At 47.5% G+C, this 19,182-nt stretch overlaps 1 protein-coding gene across 3 annotated transcripts in view; it reads left to right on the forward strand.

Annotated features, from left to right (window-relative positions):
- The first annotated feature begins 3,448 nt into the window (after nucleotides 1-3,448).
- The window catches only part of FGFRL1 (fibroblast growth factor receptor like 1), a 183,391-nt gene continuing 167,657 nt past the window's right edge, over nucleotides 3,449-19,182 (forward strand). Inside the window, exons 1-2 of one of the 3 annotated variants that reach the window (XM_076335745.1) lie at nucleotides 3,449-3,594; nucleotides 5,068-5,177. In XM_076335745.1, the coding sequence (XP_076191860.1) occupies nucleotides 5,117-5,177 (61 nt within the window). In that variant the 5' untranslated portion in view covers nucleotides 3,449-3,594; nucleotides 5,068-5,116. Of the gene's footprint in view, nucleotides 3,595-3,826; nucleotides 3,887-4,919; nucleotides 4,939-5,067; nucleotides 5,178-19,182 lie in introns of those variants that run through there. The other 2 variants (XM_076335743.1, XM_076335742.1) reach the window with 2 other exon arrangements.

The raw sequence follows: 19,182 nt of genomic DNA on the forward strand, positions 1-19,182 counted from the left end.
TGCTCAGGCTGACCCTGCGCGGCTGCTCCCCCCGTAACCCGAGGAGGGCTGCACAAATGGGGCGGCGGGCGGAGGGAATGCGCCTAATCCTGGCCGTGCCCTTCCATCACCTTCACGTGCTCCGTCAGCTGCACACAGCCTCCTGGTGCCACACACCCTCCGCCCCGGTGGCATGTCCCTGTGGACCTGTGCCATGGGGCCTCATGCTCCTGCAAGGCACCGTTGTCAGCCCAAGCTGCTTGGATGGATGGCCCCAGGCTCCTGGGGCGCTCAGTGTGATGGGGAAAGTCAACCGCGTGGCTACCACCTGCAGTTTGAGAAAATCATTGAAGCAGGTTAGGAATTACAGCCCAGAGGTGCTGTGTCTCCCAAATCATCTGTAGGAGAAAAGAAAAGGCAAAACAACCAAGATGGAAGGGACAAAATGGGGAAAAATGGAGTTCTGTGATGATGGAGGTGAGCAGCTCCTGGGAGAAAAGAGGTAAGAAAGCTGGAAAAAGGCCAAGCTGTGGTTTTGGAGACATGAGGAAAGTCGTTCTGGGGATGGACGTTCACTAGACCATCACAGCTATGCAAAATCTGGAAAGCCATGGTCTGGAAACAGGGCTTTGGGGACAACTGGGATACAAATGGACTGTTAGGCTCCTTCTCAGGCCACGTGGAGACATGTACTGCATTGCTTAGCATTCGGTTTTGTTTGTCAGCTCCAGAAAGCTGTTTTCCCACAGCCTTGTCTCAGGACCGTGGGGTGCAGAAGCAAACTGGGGCTGTTGACTTTCAGACTACTCAATCATCCCGCAAATTACAGCCAGCCCAGAAAAAACACAGCTCTGCATGTTTCCTTATTTAGGTAGAAGTGTTGGGAAAACAGCATGAGATTTTGTTTCTGATAAACTAGGAGCTGTTTCAGGAATATTAATTATTTTTGTTGTATCAATGTTTTACATTTATTCCTCCACTGCGGTATTGGGAATGAGATGGATGAAGTCTACAGCATGGTTTCAGACTGTCTTTCAGGCACTCCCAAGTCCCTGCAAAAAAACCCCCAAAACTGTGCTGACATTTTGGAGTTGTAGGGGTTATTTTCCGGTTATTTTAGCCTGGGGTATGGAAGCTGTGGGCTCCGTTCCCTGCCCCATGTAATCCCTTTGCGACATCACTTGGAGTCAGATTCTTAAAAAGCCTCTCGATGCCTAAAGACAGAGGCTTAAGGGGGATCTGAAGGTGTTTAGGCACCTGGATGCTTTTGTAAATCTTGTGTACCACCTCTGTAATCCTCCATCTCCCAGACCTTCCCACTGGTGAAAGGCTGCGGGAGGGATTTTGCTGCTTTATAGGTGTATTGGGAGGAGAAATGCCCACAGTCTGGGAGATGTTGGAGCCTACAAAGGCACACGTGGGATTTTTCAATAAGGAAGTGAGGATGGAAGGAGTGGATCCATCAGAGGGTTTTTATCTGCTATGTCTAACCTGAGCTGGATGCTTGACGCTGGGCTTGGGCACAGCTTGGGTTGAAAGGTCTCTTCTTCCAGACTGGAGCTGATTCAGGCCCAGAGTTCACCCGAGTCTCTAGACAGTCTGTGATGAGAAATCCATGGTGTATCTGGAAATTAAACCTCGGGCTTGGTGCATGACCCAGAAAAGCAAGACGAGGAGTAGGAGCTCTTCAGTCAGGTCCCTCTAACCTGGTGGGAAACCCGCCCGTGACGAGCTGGCATCCCACATCTGAGCCAGAACTGAGTCTGCTTTGGGCTTCAGTCTGCACGGGAACAGAAGGTCGCGTAAATAGTTTTGGGGCTGGATCATCTGGATGGTGATGTCCTTGGGATAAAGACCTTGACTCCTTTGTGGTGAAATGGCTGGGAAACGTTACGAAGAGGTGTTTTACACATCATCTCTCGAGATCTAGCATGCGGTTGAGCTCTCATTCTGGTGCAAGTTGGAGTGATTTTATCAGAATCCATGGCATGAATATGACCATGTAGGTCAAGTCCTGAAGGTTTGCCTCAGTCAACACTGTCTTTGAAGTCAATGAGGCTGAAGTTATTGCCTGATAGGAGGAGTAGTCCATCTGGGATTTCTCAGATGAATGAACTTTAATAATAAAAATGATGATATAAATATGTAAAATATAAAAACAGTATTGTCAGCCGCTTTGTTTTATTCTGGTTCAGGGGGTTTATATGTTTAGTCTTGAACATTTTTCACATTGATTTTGTGTATCAAGATTTAATGCTGTCAGGAACCACTGAGTAAAAATATTTAGTAATAATAATAATAGAGGGTGTGATTTCATAATCCTAACAAAATAGATAAGATGGATGTTCAAACTACTTGGCTTGGGTTTAGGGGTTCTCCTGGTGCCTATCACATTGAATTAGTATTGAGACAGCTTCATTTTCAAGGAGGCCTTCATGCTGGAGCGTATCAAATAAGAGATCTAATAAACAATAACATCAACAGTAACAATGTTTCTCTCCAGATATAAAAGTATAGCTGTTGAGGCAGCTTTTTTTTCTTGTCATTTGTTTAGTCTATTTGGTGAATTCTGCCAGGTTGATTTTTATCCTGTGCGGAGAGTAATCTGCTGTAAGAGCGGATGCATCAGCTGAGTCCTGTTTGAAAGTAAATAATAAATAATTGTAACAGTTAATCTAAGGAACAGGCATCTCCACAGTTTATTTTCCAGTTGGTTTAGTTTAGTTCAGCCCAGTCCAGTCTCTTTCTGACACGATTTGCATCCAAGCCGAGAGATCAAAACGGCGTAGCCCACCCCGATCTCTCCCTCACTGCCTCCACGCTGGGTTTCCACTGATGGGGCTCTCCCCTTGCCTTGGGAAGAGGGGTGGTTTGGCAGGGACGGGTTGTGGGGTGCCATGGGGGGGGCTGCGGGGTGCACGGAGGGGCTGCGGGGCTGGGGGTCTCCGCCCGCCGCCGCTGGGCTTACGGGGGCTACGTGGGCTCCAAAGGGTGCGGGGGTGGGTGGGGGGATGCTCTGGGGCACAGCAGGGCACAGGGCCGGCACCGCTGCCCCGGGGGGGCTGCGAGGCGCCGGAGGGGTGGCGGGGGGGGGCTCTAGAGCGTTCCGGGGCTCCACCGCCGAGGGGCGCAAAGGGGGCGGGAGGGGCTGCGGGGCGGGCTCCGCCGCTCCGAGGCGCACAGGGAGCTCGGCGGGTCGCCGGTCCTCCCCTCCGCCGCTCCCGCAAAGGGTTAAGGGGAGCGGCGGCGCGGAGCGGGCCGGCGGGGAGGGCGGGGGCTCCCGGGGATTGGTGCGAAGTTTGGAGCGGGGCGGCACCGCCCCGCCCTCCGCGGCGGCTCTGCCCCCACAGCCACAAAGCCCTGCAGGGAAAGTTGCTTTATCGCTTGTTTCTCTCGCCCCGGCTCTCTCCCCCCCCCCCCTCCCCTCCCCTTCCCCAGCCCCTTTCCCCTCCTCCCCTCGCTCCTTAAACGGGATTCCGGCTGGGCGAGCCGCGGGACGGCATCACCGGGCATCCCGCGGCTGCGGAGCCCCGGCGGATCTGTCAGGTCCCCGCTGTCCCTCCCCGCACACACACGCTCAGCCCGACCCGGAAAGCAGGAAAAATAATTGACAAGGTTTCCCCCTTTTCCTTATCTCCTCGCCCGTGGCTCCCTAGTGGAAAAAATCGCCCCTGGGGCGAAGGGGTGGTGGGGTGTTGGTAAAAAGCCGGTGGTGAAGGGGGAGGGCCGCTCCGTGGGGAGGGCACCCCCCAAGGCAGCGGGCAGCCCCCACCCGCCCCCGGGGGGGGATGAGGTAGAGGCCGGCGGCGGAGCGCCCCGCCGGGCGCCGTGGCCGCGGAGGGCATGAGGCGGCGAGCGGCGGGGATGGGCGCCAGCGCACGGTGCTAGAGCCCCGGCAGCAGCCAAGGTAAGTGCCCCCCACGCCACCAACCCCGGCCGGCAGACCCCCGGCTGGGTCGGCGCTGGGTCGGGGAGACACTAACGCGCAGCTGGGAGCCGCCGGGGTTACCCCGAAGCGGGGGGCAGCACCAGGTGGCATCGCGCCGGGTGTCGTGTCCCCCCGTCCCCCCCCCCCCCCGTCCCCCGTCCCAGCCTCCCTTCCCCGACCCCAATTCCCGGCTGCGAATATCACGTTACCGGCGGCCGCCGCCGCGGGGCTGAGCCGCGCTGCGCCCCGCGGGGCCCCGGGTCCTGCCCCGGGGGGAGCCCCCTCCGCCTGCCCGGCCTCGCCGGCCGCCCGCCGCCCCCGGCGCCCTCCCTGCCTCCCTCCCTCCGTACCGGCTCCCCGCTGCAAATTGGGAAGCTAATGGCAAAGCGTCCGTATTTGCTTTGCTGGATGCTGTGCACGGGTTGTTGTGTGTCCTGGGGGCACGGAGTGTTTAAACCGGGGAGTTTACAAGGGTGAGGAATTCAGACAGTGTTTAGAGAGTGAGAGTTTTAGGAGAAGAACAGGGTGTAATTAACGTAAACCTGATCTACCCCGCGTTTGCGTATCACAGCGGAGGCATCTTCAAGAATCTGGATAATTAAGTGCGGTTTTGCTTTGGGACGCACCTCTGGAGCACACGGGAACAAGTGGGGCTTGGGGGGGGGGGGAGGAAGAAAGGAAAAATCAGTGCTGTTCAGAGAAGTTGCGGAGTGGAGGAAGGCGCGTACCCAGAGCGGAGCCTGTCTGAGGGGCACTGAAGCAGCAACACAAAGTTTTCTGGGAGAGGTAACATTCCTCCTCCCCCTTCCCCAAGTTCCTCCGCAAATTGTTAACCTGAAATCTTGTTTTATGGCCACTTGCTGGAGTTTTGTTTGCCTTCCAGACTGGTTCTGTACAGGATACCAAAGAATTATGCATTAACTGTAAACTTAGAGGAGCTTACTGGCCTCAGTGGGTTCTTGATTTATATCAGGCTAAAGCAGAGAGGAGGGCAAAGTTTTACTCGCTGAGCGCCAAGGAATGAATTACAAGTACGTTGCTCTTTCATTTGCTCTTTCTGCTCTTAAGTCTTCGCAATAGGTTTTAAAACTGCAAAGTTGTGGGTTGTTTGGGTTTTTTTTCCTCAGTAATTATTTTGCTCTCCTTTTTCCTGCCTCCAGGTCTGAGAGGACGGTAGCCTGTACGATACGGAGGGATCTGGTTTTCAAAATGGAATTGCAGCTCGTGCTCCTTTTTGCCGGGATAATTGCATTTTCGGACTCGGCGAGAGGTAAGGAGACTGCGCTTGCTGCAAACACTCTGCGACTCGCACCCTTCCCTCTGCTCCGCTGGGCTCGTGCTCCACAAACACCCGCGGTGCCCTCAGAGGGACCCCGTAAGGGAGTTGCTGTCGTCGCGGACTCGTCCCCTGCACGTTGCTTATCTGCGGAGGGGCGCAGGCTCGTGCCCACGTGTGGTGCCTCCTCACCTGTGTGTTTCGGGGCCATCGGTTTGGATGGAGCGCGGTCGCTCCGGGTTTGCTGAGGTCTCTTAGGCGCAGGTGAACTTCCAGCGGCTTTCTCATGCATGTGTAAAAATACACAGACAATTTTGAAGAAAAGCAACTGCATTCCTCTGTGGATCAGAAATACCCCTCCCCTCCTGTAATCCCTCCAGCCTCTGCCCTGTATATTCCCACTAGCAAACTAAACAAACACATCCATTAACTTCCTCGGTGACAGACAAATGACAGTTCCCAACAGTGAGAGCGTATTTTAACGCTGGGGCTCCAGCAGTTGATCAGATTTCAATAAACAGGTTACCCTACCAGAGGCAAATTGAAATACATTGACCTGGGAGTGACAGGGGGGTGTGTGTGGAAAAAAAGAAGTTTCTTTATGGGAAGGTGCTTTAAGCAAACCTCTGGGATCAGAGTGGAAGGAGCGGTGGCTTTTCCTCCGCTCTCGCCTGTGTCGTACCTTGGTGGGTGCTGTCCCTGGAAATCCTGAATGAGAAACCAGGCTCTGGTCACAAAGGAGGGGCTGCATTGTTCCAGGAGAATGGGGGTATGGCTTTAGGATGCAGATTGCTCCAGCTGCAGTTCCCAACAGTATCAGAGTTGCATGAATTCTTGAAAGACCTTTAAATCACCCAGTGCCATGGAGTTGCGAATTAAAAGGTTTAAACTTGCCCATTGCTTGGGCCGTAACTTGCCAAAAATAAACCTTGGGGGTGAGGGTGGGGAAAGGAGAGGGAGAGCGTTACTCTAAAAACCCAAGGTTGGGTTGCTTTTTTTTCCTTCTTGGCATTGGCTGCCAAGCAAATATTTTATGGAGGCAAAAGCACTATAAAATGATTTGGCTGGAAGCTGAATGAAAAAGAAAACAGATATAGGCTGTAAGTCCTGCAAGTCTGAATTCCAGGCAAGGTTTACAATGGAGACTCAGTTTAAGTTGTAGGCAATGGGCAGCAGTGTATGAATTAAGATGACCTCATGGATGTATATTATTGCAATGGACCTGAGAAGTTGGTGGAGTTCCGGAAAAGATCTGAAGTGGGCAGGAGAAGACAAAAAGATTTTTGTCTCTGTTGTGAGCCGAGTATCGGCTGCTTTACTGGCTGACCCTGTTTAAATTTGGTTTGCACTTGCCTTGCTCGTATTCCTTTATTGCCCCTGGAAAATGAAGTGCTATGGGCTGTTGTTCTGTGAAGAAGCGACGGAAAATTAACAGCGGTAATTTCAGGACATCATCGTTTTTCCTATGGAAAGTTCTTTTTAATATAACTTTGATAGGAACATATTGGTAATTGGGTCATTTGAACTCTTTTCAGAGCTGGAAAAATCTGTCCTGCAAGTGGATGGAGACATGGTCCTGGTTATTTAAAATAACGTAGAAATAGGGCCAGGGCCAAACCCATGAAAAAGGTCATTCATTCATGTGCTGCTATCAAGAGAGGGAAAGTGAAGTAGAAAAAGGTGTCATTGCTGTAAAAAAAATAGACAAAATCCTAGCATTTAAATCCTGCTTTGCACCTCTTGAGGTTGAGAGTATTCTTGATAACGGAGGACGGAGATGAAAGATCAAACTTGTAAGTGAGCAGAGGTGAGACACTCTCCAGCACGTTGCAACCTTATTTTGTGCTGTCGAATATCCCCAATTATTAGATGTTTACATTGGGATAATTTCAGATTCTCCGAAAAATGTGCCCAGTTGTTAACGTGCCTGTGGATTTTTTCCGAATGTATCATACGGTGGGTTCGGCCGCTGGAGATGTATAAATGTTACCTGTTTCAGTCGCTCAGGTTTTATAGACAGTCCTTTGGCCAAATCTCAGCCTGAGGTCGCGAGGCTTTACTCCGGAGGAAGAAGGGCTCTTTGTTTTGGCCAAACAGCGTTTAATATCTCTATCCTGATTGCAAATTAGACGTGTGTGGCCCAAAGCGTGCCAACGCCTCCTAATCTGAGGCGTCAGAAGTTAAATAGGTGCTCGCTGGCTTGCAATCAAGTGAGGAAGGTGGCTGAAGAGGCTCTCTGTGAAAGTGCTGGTCCTTCTCTTCTACTCATATTAGGCAAAAGTAGCTTACGCTGGAATTAGGATGTTAATTTGGCGCCGGCTGATTGCGTGCCTGTGTTCGGGGAAGGGCTGTGCCGTAGTGCATTTGCACAAGGGGGCAGAGTTAAGTTGCCCACGCGCTCCGGCTTTGATATTTCCTGACTGTTGAGTGCTCAGCTGCAATCCTGCATTAAATGTTATGTTGTATTACTTTTACATCTTTATTTAGGTGATGCCTTTTAAGGCGAAGGGCCCCGCAGGGACGACTGATTGGGCTAATGCGGCAACTTCCCCGCCCCCCCCAGCAAACGGGGGCATTTTTCCAGGTTCGGAGCTGTGCCTACTGGCTCTGTCCCTTCTTGTGACCCAATGTGTCACATCGCCGATGTACAAAACACTGCAAAAAAGGGGATATCTTAGGAAACCAAGATAAATTCTGAAGAAAGAGGCAATACATTCAAAGTATCCATGCAAAGCGGAGAACAGGTCTGATTTTAGACGTCCAGGTGCAGAACTCGCTGTGTCTGGAGGGATGAAGGATGAGGTAGCTCTGGCTAAGTTTGAATCAATGCTTTCGGGGCCGAAATTTAAAGACTTTGGCTAAGGGCTTGTCTACACCTGCAAATGCACTGGAATAACCCTTCCAAAAAACTTAATCTGGAATAACTCCCCCAGCGACCAATCTCATTCCAGGCTAAGGAGCTCCGGCAGGGAGCCTGTACCAAAAAAGTCTTCCTTGGGAGCTATTTTGGTAAATATCCAAGCCCCTTCTTTCCCTTGTGGGTGAAGACAAGAACTTCTGTGTGCACAAAATCCACTCTTTGAGAACAAAACCTGCGTGCTGTGGTTGTCTAAGAGGGACTATGCCTTCTGGCTGACAGCCAAGGCGTAGGGCGGCAGCTTCAGCCCGGTTGCCAGCTGCACTGGATAGTGGCAGCCCCGAACCTGGGATAATAGTGCAGGTCTGGTGGCTCGTCCCTCGTGTCGCTCCATTCCTGTTTTCTCCGAGCAGCCCTATACTGGGCATAAAAGTCCTCAGCGTCCTGCCCTGGCCCTCCTCCGCGGGGATGAATGCCATCTTGGGTCACTAACCTTTAGTGACTATGTCCTGCAGCAATGTAGCTCCTACCACTCCACACCTCCGGTTGGATACAGGTAATACAATCTGATACTTTCCTGCCTGTGTTATCTCAGTGACACACAACGCAATATTTGTTCCAAATCTGTCAAGTTGCCATCGTATTCGCGTTGGTGACCGTATATGGTAACGTTGGGATGTGCTTGCCTTGGTCCCGTGGCTTAAACAAGATTTCATATGGTACGTTTAGAAGTTTTTGGTAAAAGCAGTAACAACCCTCCTGTTAGCGAGTAAACTGATATTCTGCTGGAAACTAATTAGTTTGGACGTTGATTTCATTTTCTGTGCATTGCGTAGGGAGGGGAAGAACGGGACCTTAATTGCTTTCTGCTCCGGCACCTCTGTGCGACGCTTGGCTTGCAAACCTGGTTGATGCCTGCTTTACAGGGAATTTTCCGATAGGGCCACCTCAAAATTCAACGGTTTCGTGCAGAAATAATGTTATGTGCCATTTTTGTTTCTCTGGATATTAGAGAAAAGGGAATAGGACGCTAGAAAGTTGGTTGTTTTTGGGTTTTTTTATTTTATTTCTTGGGAGATGAGTTCTTCATTCTGGTGAACATAATTACCATTCTGTAACTTTGGGGTTTATAAGAGTGAACGGTAGTAAACGTGGGAAAGAGATTATCATTATTTATGAGAGAGATGGTTGTTGGCTTCTGTTTTACTCCTTTATTCTTGCTGAATGGTTGTTAGCAGATATAACGATTAGGTAATTTCTCACTTGTGAAAGAGAAACATGTCCAGATCTAACAGCCTGATTCAGATTTTATGTAAGTCACTGCACATCTTCTGGTTAAGTTTGGGGTATTTTTTGGATCGTGCTTTTGGGGAACTTGCTCATGAATAATCTGTCAGCATGACTTGTACCTAGAGTCAACATGACGATCTAAGAAAATCCTGGTTATTTTTTTTTAAACCCCGGTTCCTCCCTTCTTCTGAGGCTGTCGGCCGCTTTAAATTGCGGCTGAGTTTAAACATAAAATACAGTGTGTGTCATACTGGAAAATTAGGGTTGATTTTATTTTTTTTTTTTATTAGGAATATTACAAAACTCGGCAAATTGCTCAAATACATTTAGATTTTCCTTAAAGTTTTTATAACTTTGTTTTCCAAGTGCATGTTTCTTTGACCTTCATTAAAAGACGCAAGCAGAAAATTAAAATACGTCTTTTCTGTGATGAACTTGTACACAGCAAAGGCTAGACTCCAAAGTCTGACTCTTAGCCACAGAAGAAACTTTCATGTGCCATGAGGTGGTGCTTGAAAAATTACAGAAAAACGGTTCTTTCAGGAAAAAAATGTCATTCAAAAACAAAAAAGCAAAAGTGACGCTTGCTAGCAAGTAGGAACCCGCTTTTCAAGGTTTGGGACCATTGGTACTAATTTATTAACTAAAGATGAAGTTTGTCATCTGGCATGAATTGGCTGATAGAGCTGATCTTTTCCAATGACCCATCTGATAATTCCTTTTTGAGCGGCTGTCTTGCCACGAGCAATGCTGGTACATCTGGGGACAGAATACTTGTCATGGAATAGCGTGAATGGTCACTGTCTGGCTGTGCATTTTTGGATTAATTATTGGAAGAGATAAAAAATTTCCACTGAAAAGGGAAAATAATAATGCAGAGGTCCTCTTGTGCCTAGTTTGAATTTAAAAAAAACCCCCCCACCAACAACCTTTAGTCGTAGCTTTATTTATTCAGTGGGAGTAGAACCAGTGCAGCTTTCTGATTTTCCTGAGACATGAAGCTCCTACTTGTGTCTGCAGTGGCTTGTAAAATCATGCTGCTCAAAGGGTCTGTGCAAATGTATCCCAGCATTACAGGAGTCGCTGGAAATGCTCCTTTCTCCCTTTTCTTTCATTAATCTGCTCATTTTGTCTTGTTTCAAGGAGTTTGCCTTTCATCTGACCTCTTCCTGTGTTTTCTGGTGGGCTGCTCAAGCTGAAATGCTTGATTTTGGTTGGTTTCATGAGCTTGGTCTTGTTTTGGACATTTAATTTGGATTTCTATTCCTTTTCTTGTTCTCTGTAATCGGCCTTGACTTGGAGCTTTCTCTAATAATAATGTCTCCGTATGTATTTAGTTGTATTGACCTGTCCTAATCTTTTGCACCAAGGTGGAACATTTTTGGTCATATAAGGGACTTTTTTTAAGAGTAGAGCCAGCGTGAATGTAGAAGTTGCAAAGACCGCTGTCTGATGCGAGCCTATTGAGTCTGGTGCTCGTTCGTAGCAGCCGTGGTACTAAGGTAAAAGAAAAATTTTTCCAAAAGTAAGCTTGAATAATCTGATCCCGCTGCCCCGATGTCGTATGAGATACGCAGATGCAGCCCATGCCAGTTTTAACAGGTTAGGACCTGATTCAGAGCCTGTGAGTGTTGGTGCCGTGACTCCTACTCACTCCCGTGGGCTTTGGATCCATCCCTGAAGGATGATTTACAGAGATTATCTGCGATATCGACCTCTGTATGGATCCCTCATGTACGACAGCAGAAGAGATGTGTGCCAAGTGTGGTATTTTGGATCCTGCTGTTCGCCTGCTTGACCAGACAGCTTGGGCTCAATTTTTTTTATTCTAGAAACACATTGCTCCTGCCCGCTGCGAGCTCTGGCTGGTGGCTGGAGCGTGCGCTGCCAGGGCTGAGAGCAACTTGGAAACTCATTGCTTTAACTTTGGGTTGCCGCAGAGGGGTTTATCCCCAAAGAAAGGGTGCCATTCTACGGGTGGTGTTGCTAGGTGTGGAGGGGCTGAAGACTGGCCTGAGTGTTACTTAACAAGGTAATATATGCCGTTTGCTGCTGAATCCATTCACATCTCTGATTTTTTTTAATTTATTTTTTTTTCCCCCCTTGGAGTCAAATAAACATGGGCTGCATGGAGTTTGGTTGGTTGCCCTGATTACACAGTCTCCCCATTGTATTGCAGTAGAAACACAGTATCCAGCAGTGCTGCGAATAACCTGACGTTTTTATTTCATCCCAACCACTCCAATTTTAAGGAAGAAATGCAGCCAATAACTCCAGGCTACTTCTTCCATTAAGTGTTCAAACTTAATTTTGAGCTTCACTAAGGGAAGAAAAATGTAAATTGGGAACAGAGGCTTCTCAGAGCAGGTTAATGTTTCTCAGGACTGCTGCACCTCTATTCTCAGCCTCTCTATGAGTGGCTTCTAGCTTGATGGGACCCAAAATCATTTCTCCTTATGTCTGGTAAATTTATTTCATGAAAGATTTACACAATCTTGGGTGTCCTGTCAAGTGATGAAGTGAGGTGTCATACCCTCGATGCCACTTGGGTGGTGTTGACTTTAGCGGGTATTTTAGGAGCTGTCAGTATTTGTGCATGTTAGATAAAAACACAGGAACAGCAGACAAATGCAGAAATGCGGACTTAATTTGTGCAATAGGCATTTTTTAAAATTCATATTCTCCTTGCTGGGTTTGCTCGCACATGCCCAGTGAACTGATGACTGTAAGAGTTTGGTACTGGTGTTGTGCAGACCCTTCATGGCAATTGTGGGCTTGCTAGTTCTGCCCGGAACAAGATGTTCGGGAGAGGGGAAAAGCTGGAGGAGGACGTGGAGAGAAATCTAAGCATTAGCCAACCTCCGAGAGAAAATTTAGGCTGGATTAGTGTACTGCTGCTCTTGAGGCCTGGTGCAGCCAAGCCTTGGAAGAGGATCTCAAGTGGGCAGCGTGTGTGTTCTGCAGAGGATGTTGGGATGTGGCTTTTCCAAACCTGTACTGTGCTGCTCTTTTCACCTGTGTCCTCCCAGGTGCCCCCACGTCATTAGGTATAGGTGTGATGCTTAATTGGCTTTTGACCAATGTGTTACTCTGAGTAGAAGCATTCTATTGTAAAAGGGGGGTTTTGTGGTAGCTAGTATTTTACTATTGCCTTGTATGGATTTAAATCTTCCTTCTTCTAGACAGAAGCGGATGGGGTGAGGCCAAATCAACCCCAAAGGAGGGAGAAGGGACAGTTACTCAGCTCCACCAGCCTCCCAAAGCTGAACAAGCCAAACTACTGGAGTCAGGCTGCTGCAGACGCTGGAGCACTGTGAACTGGTTTCTTTTCCTCCTTTTTCTTCATGACTAATAAATTTGTGTGAGTTAGAGAAATTGAGGAAGCTATTTTTCTCAGCGGTTGTTCTCACCTAAACAGATCTGTTAACACTGGTTAAGCAATGACAAGTGTCAGACGAGTTACAGGTGTATGAACTGCATGTCAAGGATGGAAGGGTTAATGAATAACAGGGTAAACCTCTGGACATTGTGGAATATCTCCCCAGGGATACTGCAGGCTCTCTGTGGAAGGAAGAATGCTTGTTTGGTATTGACCAGTTGATGTAAGACTGGTGGCTAAAACTCCTTCAGAGTGTGGATAGCCTTCTGAGAGAGGATGCTATGAGCCGTCTCACTCACCTTCTGGGTGGATCAAAACCTTTCATGTTCTTCTGCAGATTAACGCAACATTTTGGTGGCAATTACAGTGTCTCTTTAGCCAGACAAGTAATATTAGGAAGTGTTTAATGTATTTTTGGGCAGTTTAAAGTGAGAAACTGGGAGAAGAGTTGCCAGCTCCACCAGCATATGGAGATCAGGCTTTGTGCTCTGACAAGTCGTTTCATATTTTAATATTCAGGGTCGGATATTGCTCTCCATTACAAAGGTGATAGTCCCACTAGTTCGGTGAGTTGTGGCTGAGCAGCTGTGAGTAGGATTTAAATTTATAATCCTAGCAGAGAGCAGAAATTGGGGCCTCGTAAGACCAGGTTGTGTTTCAGTTCTGTACAGTGTGGCATCAAGCCACGGGAAGGTTCATCGTCATCTGCAATAGTTAATATAAAACTAGATTAACAGATCAGAGCTGATGAGTATCTTTCCTCCTCCTGGTATTCACAACCGATCAGAAATGCAGTATTGCCGGGGTTAATTTCGTTAAGGGCTAATGAGAGTGGAGCTTTCAACTTAATCATAGCCAGGACAGGTGTTTACTTTTCCTTGACAGGTTTGATTGACAAGGAATCATAAACCTATTAGGGAGATATTTGCATATGCAGGGGAACTGTCTTTGGACAGTTGATTTCTAATTGCTGGATTTATCTGAAAATGTTTGCCACTGCTCTCAGCGCACATCTATTGTTTCTGGGATACAAAGAGACACAAAGAAGTGGTAGAGGCTAGTCAGAGCATCTTGCTCAGGGGCTGGAGAAACCATAAGGTGGGGATGGGTCAGTGTTTTATCTAGCCCAGAGCAAGGTCCTGCTTGTATCACTAAGGCAGAATGCTTTTCCTGATTCCCTGCTTGCTCAAACAGGGGTAGGCCGGAGGATTTGGAGGATTTCGAGCAGTATTTTGTGACAGTGCTATATACAGGATTAATCCTGGCATTGGAAGTTCATTTGAAATACCGGAGTAGTTCTTTTTTGCAACTGGTAAAGTAGCCTCAGGATATTTAACTTCAAGTTCAATTCAGGGCTCTTTTCCCCGTGAGTACTCCTGTTGGGAGGAGGACTGTAGATTCACAGGGATGGGAATCTGTCCCTTTTCCCCATGTTTTACCACTGATCCCGAGGAAGAAAACAGCAAGGTGCTACTCAAAAGTAGTCACAGCAATAGACCTGTATATTTATAATAATTATTACTATTTACTGAGAGTTTCCAGTGAAGAAGAAAAAATATAAAAAAGAGACCCAAAAAGTGCTGCTCAGCATAGGCAGCGTTCCTCTTCTAGATAGCGTCAGGAGAAAAAGCTTGTCTTTCTGAAGACCACAGACTAGCTAAGTGGAGTTTGAGGCTTATTTTTCTTTTATCCTAGAAAATCCAATAAATCCAGTAAATTCTTTCAGTGTGGTCTTCCAAGAGTTTTTCAACTTTGTCTGACTCACAGATTATTTGAGTGCCATTATAGACTAGGGGTCAAGCAAGTTAATTCCCAGAACAGTATGCTGCCCTGTTTTCAAACTGTGCTAATCAGGGTTTTGAGTCAAAGCATGGTAGTTTGCTTAGTGAAATTATTTTCCTGTTAGAAAATTACAAATAGGCTCTGACTATTCGTATTGGCTTCAGTCATCAGAGCGCTCACGTCACATGCGGAGCAAAGCCCCCGGGGATGTACTTGCCGTGGATCAGGGCACCGGTGGGGGCTCATTTCCCAGCTCCCAAGATTGAACTTGTGAAAACAGGTTGAAACCTTATTAAAAAAAAAAAAAAAAGAAAGAAATTGTTACGGTCGCATTTACACCTCCAGCGGGATGGAGGGAGGGCTGCGTGGAGCCTATCCGAGCTGTAATGTGAATGTCCCTTCCCAAAGGAGACATTTGGTGGAGTTATTTGGTTACCTCTCCCCCTCACCTTTTTGTAATTGACTCTTGTTTACTTTTTCCTCCTCCTTTCCCAAAGTTTATTACCACTGTTTACGTAGAGGAAATGAATTAACATAATTTACTGTTTTTTAGAACAAGACACATTCCCTGCATGTACCTATACACACGCTCTCAGTCACCCTCCCAGTGCTGTGCAGAGGAGCGTGTTTACAGAGTCTGGGTCCATTTAGGGAGAACAATACCCTGATTATGGAGGGCAGCCTTTTATTCCCAGAAACCAGAAGGAACCATTTGCTTCAAGCAGCTACTGCCCCTTGAAGGTACAGGCGGCGCGAGCTGCTGGAATGGGGGGAATAAATCTGTTGTGGACACAGACCAGCAGCATTGTTCTCTGCGGAAGTTGATTTAGGGGTGGGGGTGAGAAATGGTCTCGGGACAAACCAAGTGCCAAGTTTAAGATCTACCAGCGTGCAGAGAGACGTTGTGGCTTCCAATTTAATTTCCAGGTAATAGCTGTGAGACTTCACAGGGAATTATTTGGTGCTTCCTGACCTGGCAAGGTGCTGGGGAGGTTGTGTGGGAAGAAGATGGTAACTGAGCCTCCAAGTGTTTTTGGATGGCCTGAGCTGGGTTGAAAGGTGCCGTTATGTATGAAATGCCGGTCATTTCTAATTGCAGTCATGCACCTGTGCCTGGTAGATAATGCTGGAGCCATGTCATATGGAGCATTTGCTTCACATAATGTTGGGAAAGGTCAAGCACTCGCTTTCTGTCCTGCTAAGCTGGGTCATTAGTGGCACAAATAGGACCCCTCTTCCTCTGCCTGACTACAGCTGCTCAGATCCTGGCAGTAAATGCTTCTCAGGTGTGATTTCACGGCAGCTGAAGATGACTGGAGTTGACCCCACCACCATCCTGTCCTTGTCCTGTTCTGCTTCCAGCCTTGTAATGCCCTTGTGCCAGCTTGAGAGCTCTTCTGACCTTGCTGTTGGGTGTTTTGGGGAGCTAACCTAGGCAGGAAGCCAACCTGGAAAAAAATGTCCTGAGTTAAATTGTTATAGGAGCATGACCTGAGCTCGTGGGATATCGCAGTGTGACCACAGGCAGCAAGTCCCTTCTGTTTCCACTTGTGGCAGGAAGGCTCACTACTTTGGAGGACTAAGTATTTATGTGAACATTTGTAAAATGACTCTTTGGGAATGTAAAATGCAGCAGGGTCCACATTGCAAAATGTAGCATTGCCCGAGGGCAGTGAAAGTGAAGACTGGAAAAATCAGATTTGGATCCTGGGTCCTCCCTCGGTGGATTCCACTGGAAAAAGTGTTTACTACTCTGGTAGAAACTTCTCATCCAGAAGTGGTTTGGGCCATTCTGAACAGGCAGTAATTATTCCCCATTGACTTTTGCTCTTGGCTCAGCTCAGTCAGAGGGTAGCACATCTCTGACCCATTTGTACTGGGAGATTCCAGCTTTCACACTCCCTATCACAACAATTTTCTGTTTGTCTCAGTGTTGAAATTTTGAGTGCTTTATAGGGAAATGGGAATCTTCCTTCCTCTGTCCTCTGCTTTTGGCTTCTGAGGGAGAAGGATTATTTTGGGGAGCTGGGAAATGGCAAGTTAATGCTGCCAGCGTTTGCTGGCCCTCCTATGGCATTGCCTGCTGCAAGGAAGGAGCTGCTCCATCAGGAGCAAAGACGGGCTGCAACCAGCGCTGCTGGTGATCGAGTTCCCTCCGGTCCAAGCACAGTGTGCATCAACTCCGGTATCAAGGTGAATGTGGTACGTCACCCAGGCCTGAGAGGGAGCCAGGTTCCCCCCGCAATCTTGGCTTTGTCTCTATGTGGACTTCTGACTACTGGCATGGCTTCAGGGGGTTGCAAAAATACGGCAGAGAAAACAACTTGTGCAAAATACTCCCTGCGGGTGAAAATATTTTTCCGGGGGAACAGAGCCAGTAGGCTAAACAGGTAAAGCCGCAGGGCTGCATTAACAACACTTTTAGGGGTTTTCTGGAGGGGGGGTGTTTATGTTGGCCTGTGAGGCGTGGTGGGTGAATTCTGGCCGGGGATGATTGACGCATGTCTAACGTGATGAACCATGACCCTGCACCCCAGAGAAACTACGGCTTTCGCTTGCCCGTTGATCCATCTGGGTTTTTTTGTAGAGAGGGGAACATCCTGGTGCATGTCCCAGTACCCACAGAAGGATGCTGGGGTTACTTTGTGTTGGAAGACTAAACTCTGGCACGTTCAGGAAGATCAGAACTTGGTACTAAATAATTATAATTATCCCAAGGCAGCAGGGATGTGGTTTTTTTTAAATATCCTTTAAAATCTGCCAGATCTTCTCAGGCCTGGACGATGCGAGAAGGGCAAGCGCTGGTTCCCATGCCGGCTCATGGACCACAATAAGGGCAATAAGAACCGCTTCAGAGTCCATCCCCACGTCTGTGTCACTGTCATGGCTTTCTGCTGCGAATGTGAGGGTGCGCGGTGATCTGTGGAAAAATATGAATCTTGGCAGCAGTCCCCGATTCAAAATATCTGGGAAACACTGAGCCGGGAGGTTGAAAATACATCTTTGGGGTTTCTTTGTCCAGAAGGAAAAACAGCATTGAACTTTCACTGAGACAAATGCTTGAAAGAAAAAAAATGTGCAATGTAGAATTGAAAGGGAACAGCTTAGTTATCAGACACTAATTGAAATAACAGCAGAGAGGAACAAGCCTGAATGAATTTTAATAGCCTCTTGACTTGGATCTTTTTGATCGCATACTTCCATGCGCTTTCCCTTTTACCTCTGCAGGAGTAATGCAGATACTGTACTAAATGCAAAAAAAAAAACCCCAACCAACAAACCCAGTAACTTGTCTGAGGGAGATGAAAAATGCAGCAAAGTAATTGAATGAGCTTTCTGCTGTAAGCATCCCAGCCTTCAAACCGGAGCAGGGCCTTCTGTCCGTGGCATGTGTTGGAGGGTATTTTGCTACAAGACAGAGATATTAAGGCAGAGCTGGAGGAGGACTGCAGCATCTAAAATATTTAATATTGCTCTTGGAGAGCAGGTCAGCAAACGAGCAATGGTTTTGGTTGATACAATGAACACAGCGTAAGGCAAAGTTGTTTTTATAGCTGGTGTGATATATATATATATATTTTTTTTTTTCCCCCCCTTTAGTATTGGGGTTAGTGCCTGGAAGTTCTAATTGTACCAAAGCCCTGTTGTTTTGTTAAGGGCTGTGAAACCCAGAGCGAAAGACAGACCGCTACAGTCTTAACTGCAAGGTACTAACAGCTCTTTGTATAGAGACTTTGTTTTACTCTGACAAAGGCTCCCTCCGAAAACCAGACCCATCGGTCAGCCGAGTTTTACTTTACCCGCGTAAACCTGCGAAAGGTGAGATCCTCTATTTGCCTACAGCGCCCTGTGCAAAGCAGACGTTGCCCCGATAAGGATTTCTTGCTGCTGCTACAATACAGACCCACACAACCCATAATATTGTGCCCAAACCCTGGGCAAGTGCCCAAGGCAAAACAGATGCAAAGGTATCGTTCATGCACGGGCTGAAGGGCTTGTGCCACACACCCAACATGGTTTGTATGTGTGAATCACAAGCCCAGCCTTCCCCTCTCTGCTGGGTACAAGCTTCATCATTGACTTGAGGGAGAGCTAGGCATTGCACCATGCTTATTTTTTATAGAAACAACCATCAAAAGTCCTCAAATGAAAAAAAAAATTACAGAGATTATTCAAGCATCATTATTATTATTATTATTATTATCATCATCAAGGTGTTTTCATGTGTGCTAACAACAAGGTCTGACTGCTCCCAAGCGTTGCTCCACATCCTGCTGGAGGCCAGCATGGGTTTCTGTTCCCTCCTGGAAAAGTGCAAAGAAAAGCCAACCTAAAATCTGGGGAAGGGAAGAGAGTTGAGAAAGGCAAATTTTCACACAGGCACAGAAAAAGAGGTTCTTCCAAAAGATTTTGTTTTGCTTGGAAAGGCTTGTGGTGGTTGTTGAAAGGGCATTTCAGTGGAAAAGGGCCAAGCAGCCCTAGGCAGAACCAACACCCTCAATTGAGAAAGATTTTTTTTTTTTTCAAACAGCAGTACTGTTAAGAAGTAATTAAAGTCAAATAAAACAAGGAAAATAGTGTATGACACATCTATTTAAATTCATCCTTGTTTGAATCCATTGAAACCCCTGTAGCATGACAGTGGAGACATGCAAGGGGAAGTACAAACCCAAATATTTCAATGCGCTTTT

Source organism: Aptenodytes patagonicus, chromosome 4, assembly GCF_965638725.1.
Source record: "Aptenodytes patagonicus chromosome 4, bAptPat1.pri.cur, whole genome shotgun sequence".
NCBI classification, from domain to species: Eukaryota; Metazoa; Chordata; class Aves; order Sphenisciformes; family Spheniscidae; genus Aptenodytes; species Aptenodytes patagonicus.